Genomic DNA, 19,283 nt, shown 5'->3' with positions numbered 1-19,283 from the left:
GTCGCTCCGACCGGTGAAATGATGCGTTGTCCATAACGAGGACAAGTTTAGGTTCTGGCCATCGTCCACAATGCTGAAGTAATTGGGCTATAAAGTCTTCAAATACGGTGGCATCCGTAGAACCGCGGAAGACACCGTGTGTGAGAGAACAATCCCATCCTGTGCATAAGCGGGCAATATCTGGTATCTCTGGTCATGATGGAATTGCGTCACTTGCAAGGGGGCCTTGCCAAGTGGTGCCCAACCTGTCCTTCTGAACCCAACGCGTTTATCACATCCAGATTCATCAACATATACGAGGTGGTGCGATTTGAAGTCCGACAGATTATGCAGTTAATAATCTTGCAAATCAGCATCTTGCTCTCTAGCACGTTGGCATGCAGTCTCTTTCGACTAAGCCTTGGCAACAAGGGCTCTCCTAATGCTGGAGGTTGTAACCATGGTCTGAAACTCGTCCCAGAGGAATACAACCATCTCATTGAGGTACAGGCCAGGTTTCTCACATAGATGATCACAGAGGGCTTCGATCATCAGGGGTGTCACAGTTCGTTTCCGACCTATTCGGGTTTGAGGGGCGTGAATACTTCCAAATTGTCGTAGGTTACTGCGGATGTTGATGATGATCAGCTTGTTACATTCAGCCTGTTCCGCCATTTTAGATGTGGTTAAGGACTGGCTCTCTATCATATCACGAATGAGAACGAGCTTTGCAGGGGAGAGTATTGGAGCCATGTCGCTTCGCTTTGGAGTGATAGTGAGCCAAACTGGGAAGACTTGTAACTGCGATGTTTCACGCAGTTGTTGAGTGACGAAAGGGAAGAAGGCCACGGTAGCATGTGTGTGAGCAGTTTCGTGTAAAATACATTCCTCGTGGTCCCAAGATTGTATTGTAAAATACACAGATTTTTATAGAAAGCGGTCTGAAATGAGATCCTTGAAGACTCTATCCAATCAGAGCTCACACAGGACGGATTTATTTTCCGGGAATGAAGTCGCAAGAAGTGTCGAGGTATAACTGATTTCGAAAACTATTGTATGGCTTCCTATCCTGTACATGTATTGTGGTATGACTTTTGCGACTGCCTTGTAACTGTATGAGGAAGCCAAAATCGAACGATCAGATCTCAGAGGGATCCATTGACTCCAAGCGATACAACAAAACATTGCGGAACAATGGCGGGACGGACCGCGATGCGAACCCCTGAACCGCCCGACCGTGACGACGAACGCGAAGATTCACCGCCACGATTGCCGAGGCCGAGACGCACTACCCGACCACCCAATAATCATGCTCGGGATCAAGAGATCGACAACCAGCAGAGAACAACACGGTCCCAACTGAGAAAGAAAACCCAAGACAAGCCAGTAACCCAACGTGAAGCGGTCACTTCGGACGACTCCGCGACGGAGAGCGAAGACCTCAACGCCGCCACACTCGTGAAGGAGCTCATTAAACTCAGGCGAGAGATCAGGCGACGCGATGAATTGCACAAGAAAGAGCTTCAGAAGGTTAAAGAAGAATTTAGCGTTGCCCTGGCCGAAGTCCGACACGAGCTACAGACCCTGACAGATAGACCCTCGACACCGCAATCCCATGCCGAGGCATGCGCTCAGAACAGCCACGATGAGATCCTCCGCGAGATTCAATCCCTGCGCGATGCCATCAGCCCGTCCGTTGACATTGGCTCCCCGTCCTATGCAGATGTCGCCCGCACTCCTCCACTCAGTCACCCGAGCAACGTACGGACGCTCTCGACGTCGAATACAACACCGACCACTTTTACCGACACGTTGTATTGCACAATAGATACCTCGAAGATGACAGAAAATGAAAATGAGAGGATTTCCGCAGGCCCAATCCGGACGGCGGTTGAGACAGAGATTCGGACGATGGAAGGCCACACGCACTGGCGCTGTCGCGCTGTCACCGTGGACCCGAAGAACATCAACCGAATCAGAATAGCGTGCCGCGACGAAGATGAACACCAGCTGGTCAAGAAAGTGGCGGAAGCAAAGATCGGCGCGGGAGCCCGGGTACTCCGTGACGAGCTCTACCCGATCAAAGTTGACAGCGTCAATAAGGCCGCCGTGCTAGATGAAAAAGATGAGATCCGAGCCGAAGCCGCGGCAGCCTTCAGCGAAGAGAATGAAGTTACCGTGGCTAAGATCGCATGGCTTAGCAGAAAGGATAGTGCGAAGGCATAAGGGTCCATGGTCGTTTACCTGACTAAAGGCACTGACGCACGGAGGCTCCTAGCTGACGGGTTCTTTCACGCTGGAGGAGAATCTGGCGTGACCAGTACCTTCGAGTATCGACCTCGACCGATGCAATGTTACAATTGCCAGGAAATTGGACACAAGGCATTCCAGTGCAAGAACACCCAGAAATGCGCCAAGTGCGCCGCGGAGGGCCACCGCCACAGCAGCTGCGACCAAACGGTTCCGAAGTGCGTTCCATGCGGGGGCCCTCATGAATCGTTCAGCAGAAATTGTCAGAAACTCTACCCATCACGACATGAATAAAAGCGTCCGAATCATTCAGCTGAATGTGAGGAAACAGGGAGCAGTACATGACAGTTTGATGAACGATGAAGAGACCCGGGACGCAGTCGCACTAGCGATTCAGGAACCCCAAGCGAGGAGAATCCAAGGGCGGCTCCTGACAACCCTGATGGGACATCACAAATGGACTAAGATGGTCCCCTCCACTTGGAGGGAGGGCCGATGGGCAATCCGTAGCATGTTGTGGATCAATAGGGATGTAGAAGCGGAGCAAGTGCCGATCGAGTCGCCGGACCTGACCGCAGCGGTTATCCGCCTCCCCGAGCGCCTGATATTTATGGCATCAGTCTACGTAGAGGGAGGAGATGCCGCAGCGTTGGACGACGCATGTGATCGCCTCAGAAAAGCAATCAGTAAGGTACGGCAAGACGCGGGAACAGTGGTGGAGATTATGATCGTGGGGGACTTTAACCGCCACGATCAGCTCTGGGGAGGAGACGACGTATCTTTAACAAGACAAGGAGAAGCGGATCCAATCATCAACCTCATGAGTGAGTTCGCTCTCTGTAGCCTGCTCAAACGAGGCACGAAGACATGGCACGGTGGAGGGCAGAATGGGGACTGCGAGTCTACTATCGACCTCGTCCTGGCCTCAGCTAGCTTGACAGACTCGTTGGTCAAGTGCGCAATACACGGGACGGAGCACGGCTCGGACCACCGCGCTATTGAGACCATTTTCGATGCCCCATGGCCAGCTCCACAGCACCCGGAACGACTTTTGCTGAAAAACGCGCCATGGAAGGAAATTAACGCGTGAATTGCGAGCGCCCTGGCCACCACTCCGTCGGGAGGCACGGTGCAGCAGAAAACCGACCGGCTCATGTCTGCGGTGTCGGAGGCGGTGCATATTTTGACGCCGAGGGCCAAACCGTCGCCACACGCAAAGCGATGGTGGACGGTGGACCTAACACAACTCCGTCAGATATACACGTATTGGAGAAACCACGCCCGCTCGGAGCGACGCGCAGGGCGAAAGGTACCACACCTGGAAAATATGGCCGCAAGTGCGGCGAAACAATACCACGATGCTATTCGCAAACAAAAGAAGAAACACTGGAATGAGTTTCTTGCGGACAACGATAATATATGGAAAGCCGCGAAATACCTGAAGTCAGGAGATGATGCAGCATTCGGCAAGGTCCCACAGCTCCTCCGGGCGGATGGAACTATGACCGCCGATCATAAAGAGCAAGCGGAGGAACTACTGACCAAATTCTTCCCGCCACTGCCGGACAGAATTGACGATGAAGGGATCAGGCCGCAGAGAGCGCCCTTGGAGATGTCCGCCATCACTATGGAAGAGGTCGAACGACAGCTGTTGGCGGCAAAGTCTTGGAAAGCACCTGGTGAAGATGGCCTACCAGCGATAGTGTGGAAGATGACGTGGCCCGTGGTCAAGCACAGTGTTCTTGAACTATTCCGGACGTCGCTGGAAGAAGGCGCGGTGCCTAGGCAGTGGAGACATGCAAAGATTATACCACTCAAAAAACCGAACAAAGAGAACTACACCATCGCGAAGGCCTGGAGGCCGATTTCACTCCTCGCGACACTGGGCAAGGTACTGGAATCAGTCATCGCAGAAAGAATCTCACACGCGGTGGAAACTTACGGCCTGCTTCCGACCAGCCATTTCGGGGCCCGTAAGCAACGGTCAGCGGAGCAAGCACTCTTACTTTTACAAGAGCAAATCTATGCGGCGTGGCGTGGCCGACGGGTCTTGAGCTTGATCAGCTTCGATGTCAAAGGAGCTTACAATGGGGTCTGTAAGGAACGATTACTCCAGAGGATGAAAGCGCGAGGGATCCCGGAGGCCCTGCTTCGGTGGGTCGAAGCGTTCTGCTCGGAGCGAACGGCGACCATCCAAATCAATGGGCAAGCATCAGAGGCCCAAAGCCTCCCACAGGCCGGGCTGCCTCAGGGCTCACCCCTGTCCCCAATCCTATTCCTCTTCAACGCAGATCTCGTACAGCGACAGATCAACGGCCAGGGAGGAGCGATTGCCTTCGTGGATGACTTCACCGCGTGGGTGACCGGACCGATCGCACAGAGCAACCGGCAGGGTATTGAAACAATCGTCAATGAAGCACTCGACTGGGAAAGGAGAAGTGGAGCGACCTTTGAAGCAGAGAAAACCGCCATTATACACTTCGCCCCCAAGGCCCACAAATCGGACTCGGAGCCATTTACCATTAAGGGAGAGACCGTTGAACCCAGAGACCATGTCAAGATTCTTGGCGTCATCATGGACACAAGACTCAAATACAAGGAACACATTGCGAGAGCGGCGTCCAAAGGCCTGGAAGCAGCGATGGAGCTGCGACGGCTTCAGGGTCTATCCCCAGCAACAGCACGACAGTTATTCACCTCGACGGTGGCCTCAGTAGTGGACTATGCCTCCAATGTCTGGATGCACGCTTTCAAGAATCAGAGCGTCGGGCCGATCAACCGAGTACAAAGGGTAGGAGCGCAGGCGATTGTCGGGACATTCCTCACAGTTGCAACCAGCGTAGCGGAAGCGGAGGCTCACATCGCCACGGCGCAACACCGGCTCTAGCGACGAGCTGCGAAGATATGGACAGACATGCACACCCTACCAGTGACCAATCCCCTCCGTAGGAGCACAGCTCAGATCAAGAAATTCAGAAGATACCACCGCTCGCCGTTGTATCAGGTCGCAGATGCGCTGAAAAGCATTGAGATGGAAACACTGGAAACCATCAATCCATTCACATTGGCACCATGGGAGGAACGTGTACAGGGCGATGGTCAGGATTTACCAGAGACACAGACCGAAACGGGCGGAGTCATGCGGATCGCGGTCAGCAGTTCGGCGCGGAATGAGATGGTAGGATTCGGCGTGGCGATTGAGAAGCAGCCCCCTCGGTACCGAAAACCGAGGCTGAAGACCTTCTCCGTCCCACTGGGTGCAAGAACTGAGCAGAACCCATACTCTGGGGAGCTGGCAGCAATGGCACACTCACTGAACACGCTACGCGGACTGAAACGGTGCAGAGTCATGCTGCTCACGAGCAATAAAGCGGCGACACTTACGCTGAAGAACCCCCGTCAGCAGTCGGGCCAGGAACACATCTGCCAGATATACAAGTTGATGCAAAGACTACGGAGACACGAAAACCGGATGGACATCCGCTGGATTCCAACTAGCGAGAAGAATCAATTGTTGGGCCTGGCGAAAGAACAGGCCAGGGACGCAACGCAAGAGGACACTATCCCACAAGCACAGGCCCCCCGAATGAAGTCGACCACCCTGAACATTGCACGATCCCAAGTCGCAGCCGGTCAGTGCTTGCCGGAGAACGTTGGCAGATATTCCAAACGAGTGGATGCAGCGCTCCCAGGGAAACACACCCGGAAGCTGTACGATCGATTATCGTGGAAAGAAGCGAGCGTGCTGGCTCAACTCCGGACTGGCATGGCTAGATTAAACGGATATCTCTATCGGATCAATGTCGCAGAGACGGAACAATGCGCCTGTGGACAAGCAAGAGAGACCGTGGAGCACTTCCTCTTTCGATGCCAGAAGTGGACCACGCACCGGACGGAAATGCTGCAATGTACCCATACTCACCGAGGCAACATTTTTTTTTTCCTGGGCGGAAAATCGCCTTTGGATGGCCAGAACTGGAAGCCAAATTTGGAAGCAGTGCGAGCCACTATACGGTTTGCAATCGCCACGGGCCGACTCGACGCCACTTAACCGTGTCGACCGACACAAATTAACCCTACCTCGCCCCAACCCCAATCTAGCCCCCCACCAGCTACCTTGTGCCAGAGACGGTAGACGCGCTTCAATTGCCGAGGATAGGATGTTGAACACTTGGAGAAGCGCCTTCAAGCAAGTCTACTAACCAAACACTAATCCACAAGGTCCCGCTAAAATATTGACATCTGAGATGACATATACTGAAAGGAATCTTGTATGGGCTCCAATGAGGCACCGCATTAGCTAGAGCATGTATATTTAGATCAGTGATAGTTGCCCTTTCGGTTCAGCCGCCGGGCGTTAATGAAGTGAGTGTGTGTGTGTGTGTATGGCTTCCTTGGTTGTTTCTCGACCGCCACTCCAAACCCGACCAGCTCATTCCGCACCGAGCTCCTGACCGCGATTTGCATTGATCCGCCTGGTACAGTTGATCCCTCGGTAATGGGCTCATCAATCTGCATGCGTGCTTCCCATGGTGCCAGTGTAAACGGGTTGATGGTTTCCAGTGATTCCATGTCGATATTCTTAAGCGCGTCCGCTACTTGATATAGTGGCGAGCGGTGGTATCTCCTGAACTTCCGGATTTGATCTGTGTTTCTGCGAAGAGGGTTGGTTTCTGGTAGTGTGTGGAGGTCTGCCCACGTCTTCACGGCTCGTCTCCAGAATCGGTGTTGTGCCGTAGCAATGTGGGCCTCGGCCTCCGCTACGCTGGTCGCAACTGTGAGGAATGTCCCCACAATTGCTTGTGCTCCTACCCTTTGCACTCGGTTGATCGGTCCGATGTTCTTATTCTTGAATGCGTGCATCCAAACATTAGAGGCATAGTCGACCACCAGAGCCACGGTCGCTGTGAAGAGCTGTCGTGCGGTCGCTGGGGAGAGGCCTCGGAGCCGTCGTAGCTCCATCGCGGCCTCCAGGCCCTTAGATGCTCAGTCGCCGGGCGTTAATGAATTGTGTGTGTGTGTGTGTGTGTGTGTATGTGTATGGCTTCCTCCATCACATATCTTTCTCACTCCTGTGGTATCGCCTCGCCATTTTCATGGGAGAAATTGAGAATTCTACGACCGATCATTACAAGTCTTCTTTTGATGTGAGACTCTACCATGCAGACCATGTCAGCATCCTCAGACTGTGGGATAGTAAAGGAGGAGTTAGGGCAAGGTTTGATGGTTTGAAGAAGTCCCAGGCTGACGCCCTGGAATTTCTCAATTTCGTGACCGGGTTCAAGTTCCCCCATACTTATGACGGAGTGATAGCTGGGACGGTAGGTTGAATGTTAGTTGGCAGCTTCTTTTCACCTTGTATGGCCCTAACAAAAAAAAACGAACTGTAAGTTTTTCCATCACGGTTTCCTTTGTCACAACCTCTGGAACAGCTTTCTCTAGATTGACGCCATATCAGTTGAAATGCTCTCTACATGTATTGATCGCTCCTCTGACCCGAGGAATGAGACTATGGATAAGTTTTTCTTTCTCTGGCACAATTGAATTTAAACTAAAAAAAAAGAAATCCAGCAAGTCAGTATAAAATAGTTTCTAGTAAGCCGATGTCGCCAGCAACATAGACCTGTGACATCCATGTACATCACTGAAGCTGATATCAAAAGCCTCTGTAGATGGCAAGCGCCGACAGCCCAACATGCCCTTATCTTCAAGAATCGTCTGCAGCACAAATATATTCATCAATGGCACCCGTCAGACTGACTGTCATAGACCTCTCATCTCTATCCAGTCTTGAGCTATTGGGGAGACAATGGTGATGTGAACTCAGCGACCTTGGGTCAATCTGCAATGAAGAGCCTCCATGGTTTGGCGGTAGTGTGTAAGGCTTGGAGTCTCTTAAAAGACAGGGATCCCTTGGCTGTTTCCAACTTCTACTGCGTTGTTCGCAAGCATTACCTTCCGGTGGACCAACCAGAGGGCGTCAGCGATAGTTTTTTGGACGGCCAGTTGATCCCTACTCAAATTATTCCAGTCCTCTTCTTCGGCCTTTCGAGAAAAAAATTCTGTTTTGCTGAATGTGATGGGATCACTGCCCAGTTGCGGGGTCTTTGTACTCACCGGTTTCTCGGCAGGCGGATTTGAAAGGACTTCTGGACGCTGCTCAGGCACGACGGAGAGACTCGGGTAATCAATATCCTCTTCCTTGACTTCTACCGCACCATCGTATGGAGGGTGTGCCTGGACGGCTGGTTCTGAGAAGTCGATGATCGTAGAGGTTCTTGGACTCCTTTTAAGCTTCGATTGGGGGTGCACGGCTTCGATGGATGACTTGGGAGTGGTCGAGTGTGTACGAGATCTTTTCTCGCGAACAAAAACGTTCAGCGGACAAACAGAAGGGAGGCGATCGGGACTGCCACGTCCAGCACCGTTTTCGTACAAGTGATACCGCTCTTCTTGTTTATCCCAAGCTTCGCTTATCGCGTCCAAGATCATCTCGGCCTCAAATAAGCCGTCAAGGTCGGATTTGGGAACCCAGGCGCAGCCGTCTGAGAGGTAATTCTTTTCATCGTCTTTGGCGATATCAATAAACTTGACTTTGAGGTATGTCCGAGGTGCTGTTTTGTACACGCGATCTGGATCCCGCCCCTCCTGGACCACAACGCCCACAATACCCTCGATATTTTCTACTGTATAGCGACGATGTCTTTTTCCATTGTCGTCTCTGTCCCAAATTTGCGTGATTCGAGAATTTTTATCCGAGACCTCAGGGAGCTTTTTCAGGTTATACCCCTTTGCGGATCGGAGCATGTACTTGGCCGCTTTCAGAGGACCGTGTCGGACGATCGCTTTTCTTGAGAAGCCAGACGAGCACCAGGCTTCTGGTACACCGCCGTAGAGGCTGTTTCCAAGGGACATTTTCCGAAAGCTGACGAGGATGCCGTCGTCTTCTCTCGCAGTTTCATCTATCGCTCTCGGCCCCGCGCTGTTCGCGGATGATTCCGATCCAAACTCATCAGTAACCTCTGCCATAGGCGTGTCATTAGGCTCGACAGCATTATTCTCAATGGGCTGGTTGGGTACGCGCTGGTCTTCCTATGAGTCAAATGGGGGTTTCGAATGTGGATCTACCGCTTCTTTGCCATTGGCAGGATCCGGTTTTCTGATTTGTGCTTGAGCGTTGACGCTCTCAACTTTTGCATCAGATATGTTTCCACTGCTGGCAGCTTGGTCAATTTTTTGTAGCTTGTCCGCAAGCTCAGGCTTCTTTGACCTGGTGTCGTGGGTCCTGGGAGGAATCCCATTGCTTTTAGAAGTTGTTCCTTGTCCGGCCATGATGCACAAAGACTTTGATGCTCTCTGACGATGAACAGTACGGCACCAAAAGACCGAGCGCTAAGCTTCTATTTATACCTCTAAGCACAAAGTGGTCTTGTCTTTGATTCTCCAGGAGATCCATGCCGTTCCTCATGAACCGAAGGCCGCCTGCCTCATTGATTGTTGCTATCTTCAAATATAAGTATTCTTCGCCCCTTCGAAAGATGGCGTTAAATCAACGTTCAAGAAACTCGAACGGTCAACTTATTGAATTTCTTACACTGCGTTGTATATTTTGGTTCATAAAGTTGCACCCAATCTTATTGATGTGGTATACAAGGAGACTCTTGTGACTTGTTGCTAATGACTTTGGGTGACTATCCTAGATGGTGCCCGTGCAATAATAATGCGTACCCCAAGCTCCTATTGAAAAAGAGTACTCTTTTACCGTTTCAAACCTCCCTTTGAGCAACCGTGGATGTGGTAAGTATGCGTGAGTGCTGCGGTCTTGCTGCCACCCACGTCATCAACAAGTCAAACACCGTTGAAGCAGCCCGTTGAAATTGCCCCTTGAAAAAGCCAATACTAATACTCGCACCACTTTCTCCATCGAGCAAATTCTGGAGGTGGCATTAAGGTAAAGCAAAACCACGATAATCACGAAACGAGCATGGAGACTCAACACTCGATCAGATACATTTCTCATTCCCTTCTTAACCTATGATGAAGATTTCCAGACACTGACTTACTTCCAATGTCTCTATGTGTCTATGGAGGAGGGGCAACAATTTGATATACTTGATCGATCCTCTCCTGTCAATAGTACTAGTCTTTAGCTTCCACGAAGAATTTAGAAGGGAGGATGCGGTCGATGGGCTGACCGGGTGGTCGGTCGGCCACGGGTGCTTGTTGATTTTGACAAAGAGACACTGCTCAGTTGGCTAGATGCCTTTGCTCTGTTTGTATACCGCCAGGGAGGAGGGGGGGGGGGGGGGGGGGGGGGGCCGACCCGGCCCTGGTGTGTGGAAAAGCCCGGGCTCAGTTGGCAGTGACGCCCGGGGGCCCGGGAGGGATGGACTTGGAGACGTCAATTGCAGTAGTAGATATGACCTTTCATATGAAGATTTAGTACGCGAAGATTCCAACGGCCTAATACTGTTTTGCAGAGAACGGAAGGAAACATCTTGGGTCTGGACCATCTGAGTGGATGATCACCACACCTCGTCCGATAATTCATCTCGTTTCTCACAGCCCTTTGACCTGAGATTTGGCCCTGATCCATGCAATTGAACAGACACTCGCCCGAGGAATTCGTGTCGCTGATAATTCCCCCTTGGGTTCGATTGAAGCTCTGGGATAGCTAGTCGGATAGTCAGAGCGCCGTCGTGTGTCTGCTTGGGCCCATTACAGCCAAAAGTAGGCAAAGGAAGAAGGCAATCGCCTGGCGGCTGCTAACAGGAAAATGTGAAGAATCATTTGGACCTTGGTCCATCGGAGCAGATGATCACGACCCCTTGTCCGGAGAGCTCTTCTTGCTGCTTGTAACCCATCAGGTCGGAGATTGGCCGTGGTTCATATGATTGAATCAACACTCGTCTGATGATAAATTCATGTCGCCACATGGTTCCTCTTGGCAGCTCCGGAGCAGACAATTGGATGGTCACGCCGCCTTTGCCGATGGGCTCCGCTGTAGTCCGGGCTTTCAATGCACATTGTTTATCTCCCTCAGTTTGCGGCAGACCTCTCTCGTGAGGAAGAGCTTTGCTCTGGATGCTGCCGACGTCGAAGGCAGAAATCTCGCGGGTAACGTAGGGGTCGTTTGTTCCAGAATTTGTCGAGATCAAAGGTTGCCAACGTCATTCTTCGTGGAGAGCATTAGATGAGATGGTGAGAGAAATGGTCGGGTATCTTCAAGAGTATCAAGGACCAAAGTGGCATCTACGTTTTGCTGATAGAGCCCGGAGAAATTGGCTGGCCCGATTTCCTCGACTGGCGGAGATGCTAAGTTGGACTTATCCTCGGGGCGTTCTATCGACTGGCAATTCCATTGTCGCTGGGAAGGGGCTGCAAGGTTATCAGCAGCCGGAATAAGCTTCTATACCAGCGTATTTCACTCACAGGGAGGGAATATCTCATCATAGAAAGCTTGAACGCGCCCACAATCCGGTCTTCGGCAGTGATCCCAATGATCAAAGAGCGCAGCCAGTTCATGACGGATGAGATCACATACTGAAGGGGCTGGCGAGCAATCGATTGTACTCATGTTTGCTGCCGCTCTCTAGGAGACTGTAGAAAGAAACGTAGAGAATTAAATGAGTGAGATGACTCTTCTTCTTTGGGAGTTTTTTATGCCTGTATTTATAGTGCTATTCTCGCCCTGGTCGCTCCAGGCTGGTATCTGCTTGCGTCATGGTCAATCATCCTGTCCCGAGGTGATTTGTGACTGGAAATCGGGATCGTTGCCGCCAATCTAGATCGGCTGACCTTGTTTGATACCAAAGGCTAGCAATCACAGCCACACCGCTTATACTAGAGACAACCCCACAGTTGCCAGACCTTTCTTACTGTTTCTGGGAACTCCTGGGAAGCCCACCTGCCATATTAGGGACGCTCATCAAAGCTATGGCTCTAGCCACGTCGCGATCCACACTACCGCCCTTGTGCCTCCGCCTGACTGGTAAACGTACACGAAATTTAAGTTTGTTCTTCTGTATTTTCTATCTGTCCACTACAGTACCTGCATAGAGCATTTGGTCCAATGTCCACATCTATAAGTGCGTCGTCCTCCGCAGTCAAGGGGCGACTCGATTGTTGGCGAGGAACTCAAGCATCTCGGCCGTCGAAACGAAGAACCTTTGCGGATCCTAGAAGCTCTCGATACGGGGCAGCTAGGTGCAGTCAGTTGATCGATGATCTCCTACGAGGATTTCCACCAGCGGCTCTGATGAGATCAGCGCAGCGGGGCGCGAGTCACTACGTTCGCTCCTGATAAGGCTCTCGTACCCGATAAGCCCCCAATGATATCTTCATCTCTCGGCACGTCAGCCTTTTGAAAAGTTCTGTTATGCTGAGATACATCGACGGTGAGGCTTGCGCCGTAGTCGCTGCATCCAACCCTGTCGACTGGTCCAGCACTCGACGGACCGAGCTTCGTTCGCACTTTGCTGCGAGCTCTGATATCTCTCATCAAGTTTTTGGGTGGTTGCATGGCGAGTCTCCGGCCCAGTATATGTGCGCCTTACTTGAAGAGTAGTCCGTGTTTGCCCGCGTGGGGGCTTCCTTGGAAGCCTTTGAAGCTCAGCAGCTTTTTCGAAGCACGGCTTAGGGTGCATCGCCTCGTGCCGGGGTGGTCTCTTGTACGGTTCAATACCGAGTAGATGAAGAGTATCGGGCGCACTCGCACCTCTGCGTGCAGATGAGCGAGAAACACGGGCCATGAACCACGGGGATCAGTTTGAAAAGGTGTTTTTCTTAAAACATTCGAAACTTATCAAGCTATATATCTAACTTCTGGGTTTTGCGATGAGGTGGGCTGCGGATGGAGTCCACAACAGGTGAATCTGCACTCACTTCCTGTCGATGTATCATTGCCTCTTTCCCTCGGCGACACCAGCTTCTACTTCCCCATTTACTTTCCATCTCGCGAGGACATTGGCTTTTCTCCACACCGTTGGAGTTGTGTGGATTTTAACGGTCTGGGGCTTCAAACGTTTATATCAAACGAAGATTGCATTATGGCTCTCATTCGCATTTGTTGCGTAAGATTTGTTTGTTCACCTCACAGTCTTGCTTTTCGGTGAACGAGCTGTCAACGTTCTGATAAGGAGCGGCGACCGTGTTAACGTTGAATCAACAATCTAATTGCTTCCCTAGCGCTAGTCCATTTATTTACCTGCCCCAACGAACGGTGGGTTGTATTCTCAATTATCTGCCCCAATACAGGTATTTTCAAGGAAGCTCTGTTTCATGGCCACATCTATAAGTATTTGATCACAGCTGCGAGCGAAGGACCGAGTGTGTTGTTTGCTTAAAGATTCTGCACTGCAAGTCCACGGCTCGATGAAGCAGTCTGTTGATCAACCCTCTTTGGAGAGCAGTGACCGCTCTTTGGACGAAGTGCAGAAACAAGCAAGCGATCAATTGGAGCGTGAGCTGCGCGAAAGCCGAACGAATGTGCATGATCAAAGTTTGTGCCGTCAGCAGACCATCTCACTCAGTATTTGTCCGAATTACGTGAAGCAGTGGAATATGACTGCCGCATTTCGGGAATTGTATCAGAACTGGTAGGCTCCCTCCATTGAGACTGGCAAAGATCTAACCAAAACAGGAAAGACGCGATCCTGGAAAGGTTTCAGCTCGAGCATCGGGATTTCCAGCCGTGTTACGAAAACAAACGCGACTGCATATCCATCATTGTACCGGACCCTTCCGGGCCGCATGGACGCGGCCAAGCTTTGGGGTTTATCAAGTATGAGAAGAAAGCAGGACGTGTGATTCTGGCGAATTCCTGCGCTTCGCTTCGGCCTGACGATCTTCAGCTTGGACAAACGTCTAAGGAGGGGAACCACTATCTTGCCGGATGCCGTGGAGAAGGACTCAAGTTAGCTGCCGTGGTGATGTCTCGGAACGGCTATAAAACGCACATGGCCGCGGGTGGCTGCGACTGGAGCTTCCGAACGCCGGGGCCCACGCGGTCCCAATTTTCTTTTGTGATTCGCCCATCTAGAAACGCTACCTCCAGCCTCCACACGAGCCCAACCAGCGACATGGCGCAATTACGCTCGCATGTCGAGAGGGACGTCACGATCACCATTGGTCCAGAACGCAACAGGAAGCGGGACAAAATCTCCTTGGAGCTGTTCAAGAAGTGGCTGGGGGCGACTCTTGATATTCGCGGGTTCTCTTACCCTTCACACATCATTGAAACTGAAGCGGGAGACATCATTCTCGACGCATCTTTCCACGGTAAAGTGTTCTATAAAGGAATACTTCTGTCAGGATCGGTCTCCGAGGCCGAGTCCTTTAAGCTTGGATATAATTTCCTAGCCGGTACGGTTAATCGCGACCGGCAGAGATTGGTTGAAAAGCAGGAAGAAGCCAATATCGTCCGGCGGATATGGGAGGCGGCCATCGGTCAGCACGAAGAGTCTATGCTGCCCATCTATGTCAATCTGCTTCGGAATTCCCCTCGTGCGCTAGACGTGGCATTGGCCGAACGTCTCCTGGAAGCTCCCACGAGGTCTCTGATCTGGAAATATCTCCTGCAAGAGGCAAATGGAGAGCGGTTCTACTACAACGAAGCGTCTCATGCTAGGGTCAGTCACATCAATAGCCCCATCCGTGACTCCAATTATTGACAATCACCAGGATGTGGAAATAATCCGCCATGTCTTGAGAAAGGAGCCCGTCAAACTTCCGAAATCATTGTGGGACTTACTCCGACCAAGCTCTGCAATCAGAACAGCAGAGGAAGAGCAGATCAGCACGTTTCAATATGCCCCGGGCTGTTCAACTCCCAATTCCACTTTCTCAAGGACAGTCCAAAGGGTCCTGAAAGCATGCATGGCTCTATCCGATTGCACGAAGCATATCGAGGTTTTCTTTGTCCAAATTAATGACAGCGCCATCGACACCTTTTTCGACCTCGAGCATCAAGTACTCAAGGTCCACCACAGATGGTTGGATTTTGATGCCATGCACCGCAAATACCCTTGTCGGGATCTATTGCCGAGCAACCTGGCCGGGGCCGACGCGCCATTCTTCTGCGATCACATCATTGAGGAGCTCTTGCGAAAGGCGCTCCCTACAATCTTCCGGACTGCTCCCATGTCAAGGGCTACTGAGAATGGAATCTTGCGACAGATCAGACACCGTCTGAGGCATATGCCCCATAGCATCATGTCGAAACCAATGCCTCAGAACAAGGGGTTGGTGGTTACTTGGGAAGACAACGAGACAGAGTCATTTCGGAAATCGTGTCGGTCCCGAGTGGCATACCATGTCGTGCTGCATGAAGAGCGATGTGCCAGTGCACAGTCCGAATTACTGCATGGGGATGCGGGTAAGTCTCTCTCCAGCGAAATGCTGGAGTCGTGCTCTTTCAGAACGGGCGACAACTCATGTTTCTTCACTAGTTACGTGTGCGGAAGGGCGTGATTCGTGCGGTTGTCCAGCGCAGTTAACTTCGCAGTGCAAGAAAGGGGTGATGTTTGCCGACTTGGACTGCTCGAAAAAGTACTTTCCCATGATTGCCTTGAACCAGAGATCGGCGTTCTATGGGTATCCGCCAGAAGCGACGTTTCCCAGCGGATGGGTTGAAGCCCGGGATCTCGCGGATGCAGTGTCCATTCGCAAGCAACAGGATGCACGTATGCAGTCTTTCCCGTCTTGGACAGAGTCTGGACCTCCAAGCCCAGCGGCATCTCCGCATCAGCCGCAGCAACTGCTTCCCCGTGTTCAGCAAGCACAAAGCTCGGATATGGCGCGGGAACTCTTCATTCGACAAACCAAGCGACAGAAGAAAAATTGAAGAGCAACTAAAATTAATTGTCCTTAGTTTGATATCCTCAAAAATGGACGCACGGATGTATTAATGCCTGAGGCACAGATTTGCTAGATTAGGTTAGTCACGGTCGCAAGTAAACAACCGAACGCGCAACGTCACCTCGTGACTCGGTCCTGACACTCCTTAGGCCATGCCGTGTCTCTGGAAGCGGCGGGACATCTCCTGCTCTACTCTTCCATCTACGACCAGCGCCAGTCATGGACGACGCGAACACGATCGCTGAGTTACGTCGTCAGCTCGAGGAACAACGACAGCTCCGAGAAGAGGCAGAGCGCCTACAGGAAGCGGAGAAACATGCGCGAGAAGAGGCAGAGCGCCTACAGGAAGCGGAGAAACATGCGCGAGAAGAGGCAGAGCGCCTACAGGAAGAGGCAGAGCGCCTACAGGAAGAGGAGAAACAGGCGCGAGAAGAGGCAGAGCGCCGACTGGAACCCAACACCCTTGTTGGGCTTCTCGATCGGTGTCACCGCTCTCTGTCAAAATCTATTCAAATTGAAACCAATGCGACACTGACAACCCAGGGAACTGTGACGGACCCGGTCAATCGGCTCTATCCAAAACGAATCCTCCCGTGGCTTGACTTTCCGCGGCTTCAGGAAGAAGTCTGGGCAAAACTCGAGGGCGCCGCCTCTTTTGCCTCGCGTCCGCTGTTTCCATCAAATCATCAGCTAGACTATGTTGCTGCCAACATCCAGGACAAGCCGATCTACTCCGAGGCCTCTCTCCGGAACTTCCAACGCGATACAGTAGAGAACTTCGTCGAAATGATTATCGAGGCGTTGAGGGCCGATGAAACTCTGGGGCGCGAGCTTTGCCTCCACGGACGAGTGGCCTTTCATGATCGTGCGAATCCCTCGGAAAACACCGGAGGCTCGCTGGAAGAGAGTCTAGAGCATATGCGTGTCGATGACGCGTTGCCTTCACGGCGGCAGCGAAGAGGTCGCGGAAGGGGGAGGAAACAAGCGCAACAAACACGTCCTGCAAGGCGGCGGAATCGTCGCGCCGATCAGTTCTGCGTGCACGTCATTTCGAACGAGCGCCAAGTGCCAGCGTACGTGGTGGAGTTCAAAGCGCCGCACAAGCTGACCGAGCCTGAGTTGGTAGCCGGCCTACACGAAGTCGAACTAGAGCGCGATGTGATCGGGAGGGAAGGCGATACTTTTGAGTTTCATGCCACTCTTCTCGTTAGCGCCGTGGTCACCCAAATCGTCTCGTATATGTTCGACACCGGGGTTCGAGACGGATATATCTGCACAGGGGAGGCATTTGTGTTCCTCCATATCCCGGAAGACCCCACAGTTGTGCTATATCATCTCTGCATCCCCAATAAGGATGTCCAAGCTGATGATGAACACGGCCTACACCGGACAGCTGTGGGCCAAGTCCTCGCGTTCACACTTCAGGCACTGGCCGCCGAAACCCCCTCACAAGAGTGGTTCGATTCCGCACATGAAAAGCTGTCGACCTGGGAGGTTGAGTACCTGGACGTGCTTCGGGACATTCCGGAAACGATTCGTAAAGACCCGCCACCTTCCGTCTATCGACCATCGTCATGGACTAGGTCGCAGAAATCACACAATACGCGATCCCGTGCCCGTTGCAAGCCGGGCCAGTCCACACCGAGGGCATCGTCAAGGGAGGGTGGTGACAGTGATGAGGAGCCGAGCTCGCCATCCGCTACGGCAGCCGCTCGCAGTCGGTCAAGTCGTGGCAAGGAGAGCAAAAGCCAAGCTCTTCGAAAGACGCAGGGCAGGAATGCCGGTCGGGGAAATGGCGGATCTTCTTCACAGAAACGAGGGCAAATCGGCCGGCCATTTTGTACCGTGGCCTGCATCCGTGGAATGGCCTACGGGGGAGCCTTGGACCGGGAATGCCCAAACTCACACGACCATGGCGCTCAAGGGCATTCAATCAACGCGCGAGTATTTACGCGCAAGCTTCATGACCAACTTTCACGGAATCGAAACGAGGGCTTTGAACCATTGCATATCCGTGGTCGAACAGGCTATCTCATGAAGGCGACTTTATTGGAACATGGATACACCGTGCTTATCAAAGCGACAATAGCGGACAAGGAACATTACCTCCGAACGGAAGCAGCTCACTACCGTTATCTCCGAAGACTTCAAGGCCATCAGATCCCTGTCTGTGTTGGGAACTTTAAACCACGCGTTTCATATTGGTATCAAGGGGAGCCGATGGCCCATATGATGATTCTGAGCTGGTCTGGGACCCGGCTTCAACATGTCATCAATGAAGGAAATCAGGTCTTCTTCAACAAAGAGCGCGCAAGAGTCCTGGGCGTCCTCCACTCAAATGGGGTGGTCCACAGGGACACGGAGTGGCGGAATATGCTATGGAATGACCAGGAGGGCACTCTGGTTGTCATCGACTTGGAGGACGTGGAACGGCTCAGGCGGGCACGGCCGCTCGGTGCCAGCTCTGGCAATCGAGTTCCGGGCAAGCACCGCCTCTCTGGCCGGAAAGTTGGCCAAGTATCTTCCCAAAGCGCGGCCATTTGTGTATGATAAAAAGCCTATGGAACGTAAATGAATGCATGACTTGAATGTTTTTCTATCTGCATTTGTAGATCGAGACGCGCGCAAGTTGACTGAAATCAAACAAGTACAATCATAACCTCTTTCGTTGACAAAATATGCGCACCTGTCAAAAGACCCGCCTTGCTACCTTTCAACCTGCTCTGCCAAGGGCACATTGCCGATGGGGCTTGGGGCGCAGCCGTCGCAGCCAATTCAACCGATCCTCGCCCGTGGTAGGTTTATTTCGGTGCTCTTTGCGCTCTGAACCCTTCTGTTGTGAAGTGGATGCCTTGAAGGGCGTCCACCATGCCTCTGGGCCAACGTAATCGTGCAACAGCCGCAGTGGAAGATTGGTCTGTGCCTGGTCGTAGAGCGGTTGGTTCGGTTTCTTTCCGGACACTGGTTTCTGCTTGTTCCGTTGCGACGAGAGTTTCTCATGTGCTTGTTCCAGCAAGGGCGTAGTGTCGGTAGCGTTGTTTCTGCTTTCGTGCCTTGCCCGGCGGGGAACACGTGCCATTTTCTGGGCAGCGACCGATGTCAAGATACTGGTAACACGCGGGGATGATATCTCTTATTTATCCTGAGTTCGTGCACCATGATTCTCGGAGTTTGCGAGCGTTTAAGCCCTCAATCGG

General features: G+C 52.1%; 8 protein-coding genes across 8 annotated transcripts; 5 read left to right on the top strand and 3 right to left on the bottom strand.

Annotated features, from left to right (window-relative positions):
* Positions 1 to 1,173: 1,173 nt before the first annotated feature.
* On the top strand, positions 1,174 to 3,319 carry N7498_001928 (exonuclease/endonuclease/phosphatase family protein; the record flags this gene model as incomplete). The annotated part of the gene is made up of 3 exons (XM_058448990.1): positions 1,174 to 2,191; positions 2,258 to 2,447; positions 2,527 to 3,319. 3 exons carry the CDS (start codon positions 1,174 to 1,176, stop codon positions 3,317 to 3,319), a joined length of 2,001 nt encoding a protein of 666 aa, XP_058311334.1.
* Positions 3,320 to 3,382: 63 nt separating this feature from the next.
* N7498_001927 (RNA-directed DNA polymerase) lies at positions 3,383 to 5,116 on the top strand (the record flags this gene model as incomplete). Its single annotated transcript, XM_058448989.1, has 1 exon — positions 3,383 to 5,116. One exon carries the CDS (start codon positions 3,383 to 3,385, stop codon positions 5,114 to 5,116), a length of 1,734 nt encoding a protein of 577 aa, XP_058311333.1.
* Positions 5,117 to 5,143: 27 nt separating this feature from the next.
* N7498_001926 (uncharacterized protein) lies at positions 5,144 to 6,280 on the top strand (the record flags this gene model as incomplete). The annotated part of the gene is made up of 1 exon (XM_058448988.1): positions 5,144 to 6,280. The coding sequence occupies one exon, from the start codon at positions 5,144 to 5,146 to the stop codon at positions 6,278 to 6,280; it is 1,137 nt and encodes a 378-aa protein (XP_058311332.1).
* Positions 6,281 to 6,549: 269 nt separating this feature from the next.
* Positions 6,550 to 7,191, bottom strand: N7498_001925 (uncharacterized protein; the record flags this gene model as incomplete). The annotated part of the gene is made up of 1 exon (XM_058448987.1): positions 6,550 to 7,191. One exon carries the CDS (start codon positions 7,189 to 7,191, stop codon positions 6,550 to 6,552), a length of 642 nt encoding a protein of 213 aa, XP_058311331.1.
* Positions 7,192 to 8,124: 933 nt separating this feature from the next.
* N7498_001924 (uncharacterized protein) lies at positions 8,125 to 9,144 on the bottom strand (the record flags this gene model as incomplete). Its single annotated transcript, XM_058448986.1, has 1 exon — positions 8,125 to 9,144. One exon carries the CDS (start codon positions 9,142 to 9,144, stop codon positions 8,125 to 8,127), a length of 1,020 nt encoding a protein of 339 aa, XP_058311330.1.
* Positions 9,145 to 13,602: 4,458 nt separating this feature from the next.
* N7498_001923 (uncharacterized protein) lies at positions 13,603 to 16,072 on the top strand (the record flags this gene model as incomplete). Its single annotated transcript, XM_058448985.1, has 4 exons — positions 13,603 to 13,826; positions 13,871 to 14,858; positions 14,911 to 15,604; positions 15,678 to 16,072. 4 exons carry the CDS (start codon positions 13,603 to 13,605, stop codon positions 16,070 to 16,072), a joined length of 2,301 nt encoding a protein of 766 aa, XP_058311329.1.
* A 233-nt stretch (positions 16,073 to 16,305) lies between these two features.
* N7498_001922 (uncharacterized protein) lies at positions 16,306 to 18,636 on the top strand (the record flags this gene model as incomplete). Its single annotated transcript, XM_058448984.1, has 1 exon — positions 16,306 to 18,636. The coding sequence occupies one exon, from the start codon at positions 16,306 to 16,308 to the stop codon at positions 18,634 to 18,636; it is 2,331 nt and encodes a 776-aa protein (XP_058311328.1).
* A 163-nt stretch (positions 18,637 to 18,799) lies between these two features.
* Positions 18,800 to 19,165, bottom strand: N7498_001921 (uncharacterized protein; the record flags this gene model as incomplete). Its single annotated transcript, XM_058448983.1, has 1 exon — positions 18,800 to 19,165. One exon carries the CDS (start codon positions 19,163 to 19,165, stop codon positions 18,800 to 18,802), a length of 366 nt encoding a protein of 121 aa, XP_058311327.1.
* Between the last annotated feature and the right edge of the window lie 118 nt (positions 19,166 to 19,283).

The sequence above is a fragment of the Penicillium cinerascens genome (genome assembly GCF_028974065.1).
Source record: "Penicillium cinerascens strain IBT 15544 chromosome Unknown contig_1_segment0_segment0, whole genome shotgun sequence".
Taxonomy (NCBI): domain Eukaryota; kingdom Fungi; phylum Ascomycota; class Eurotiomycetes; order Eurotiales; family Aspergillaceae; genus Penicillium; species Penicillium cinerascens.
Note: the sequence above shows the minus strand (reverse complement) of the source record. Positions and strands in the feature narration are given on the sequence as shown.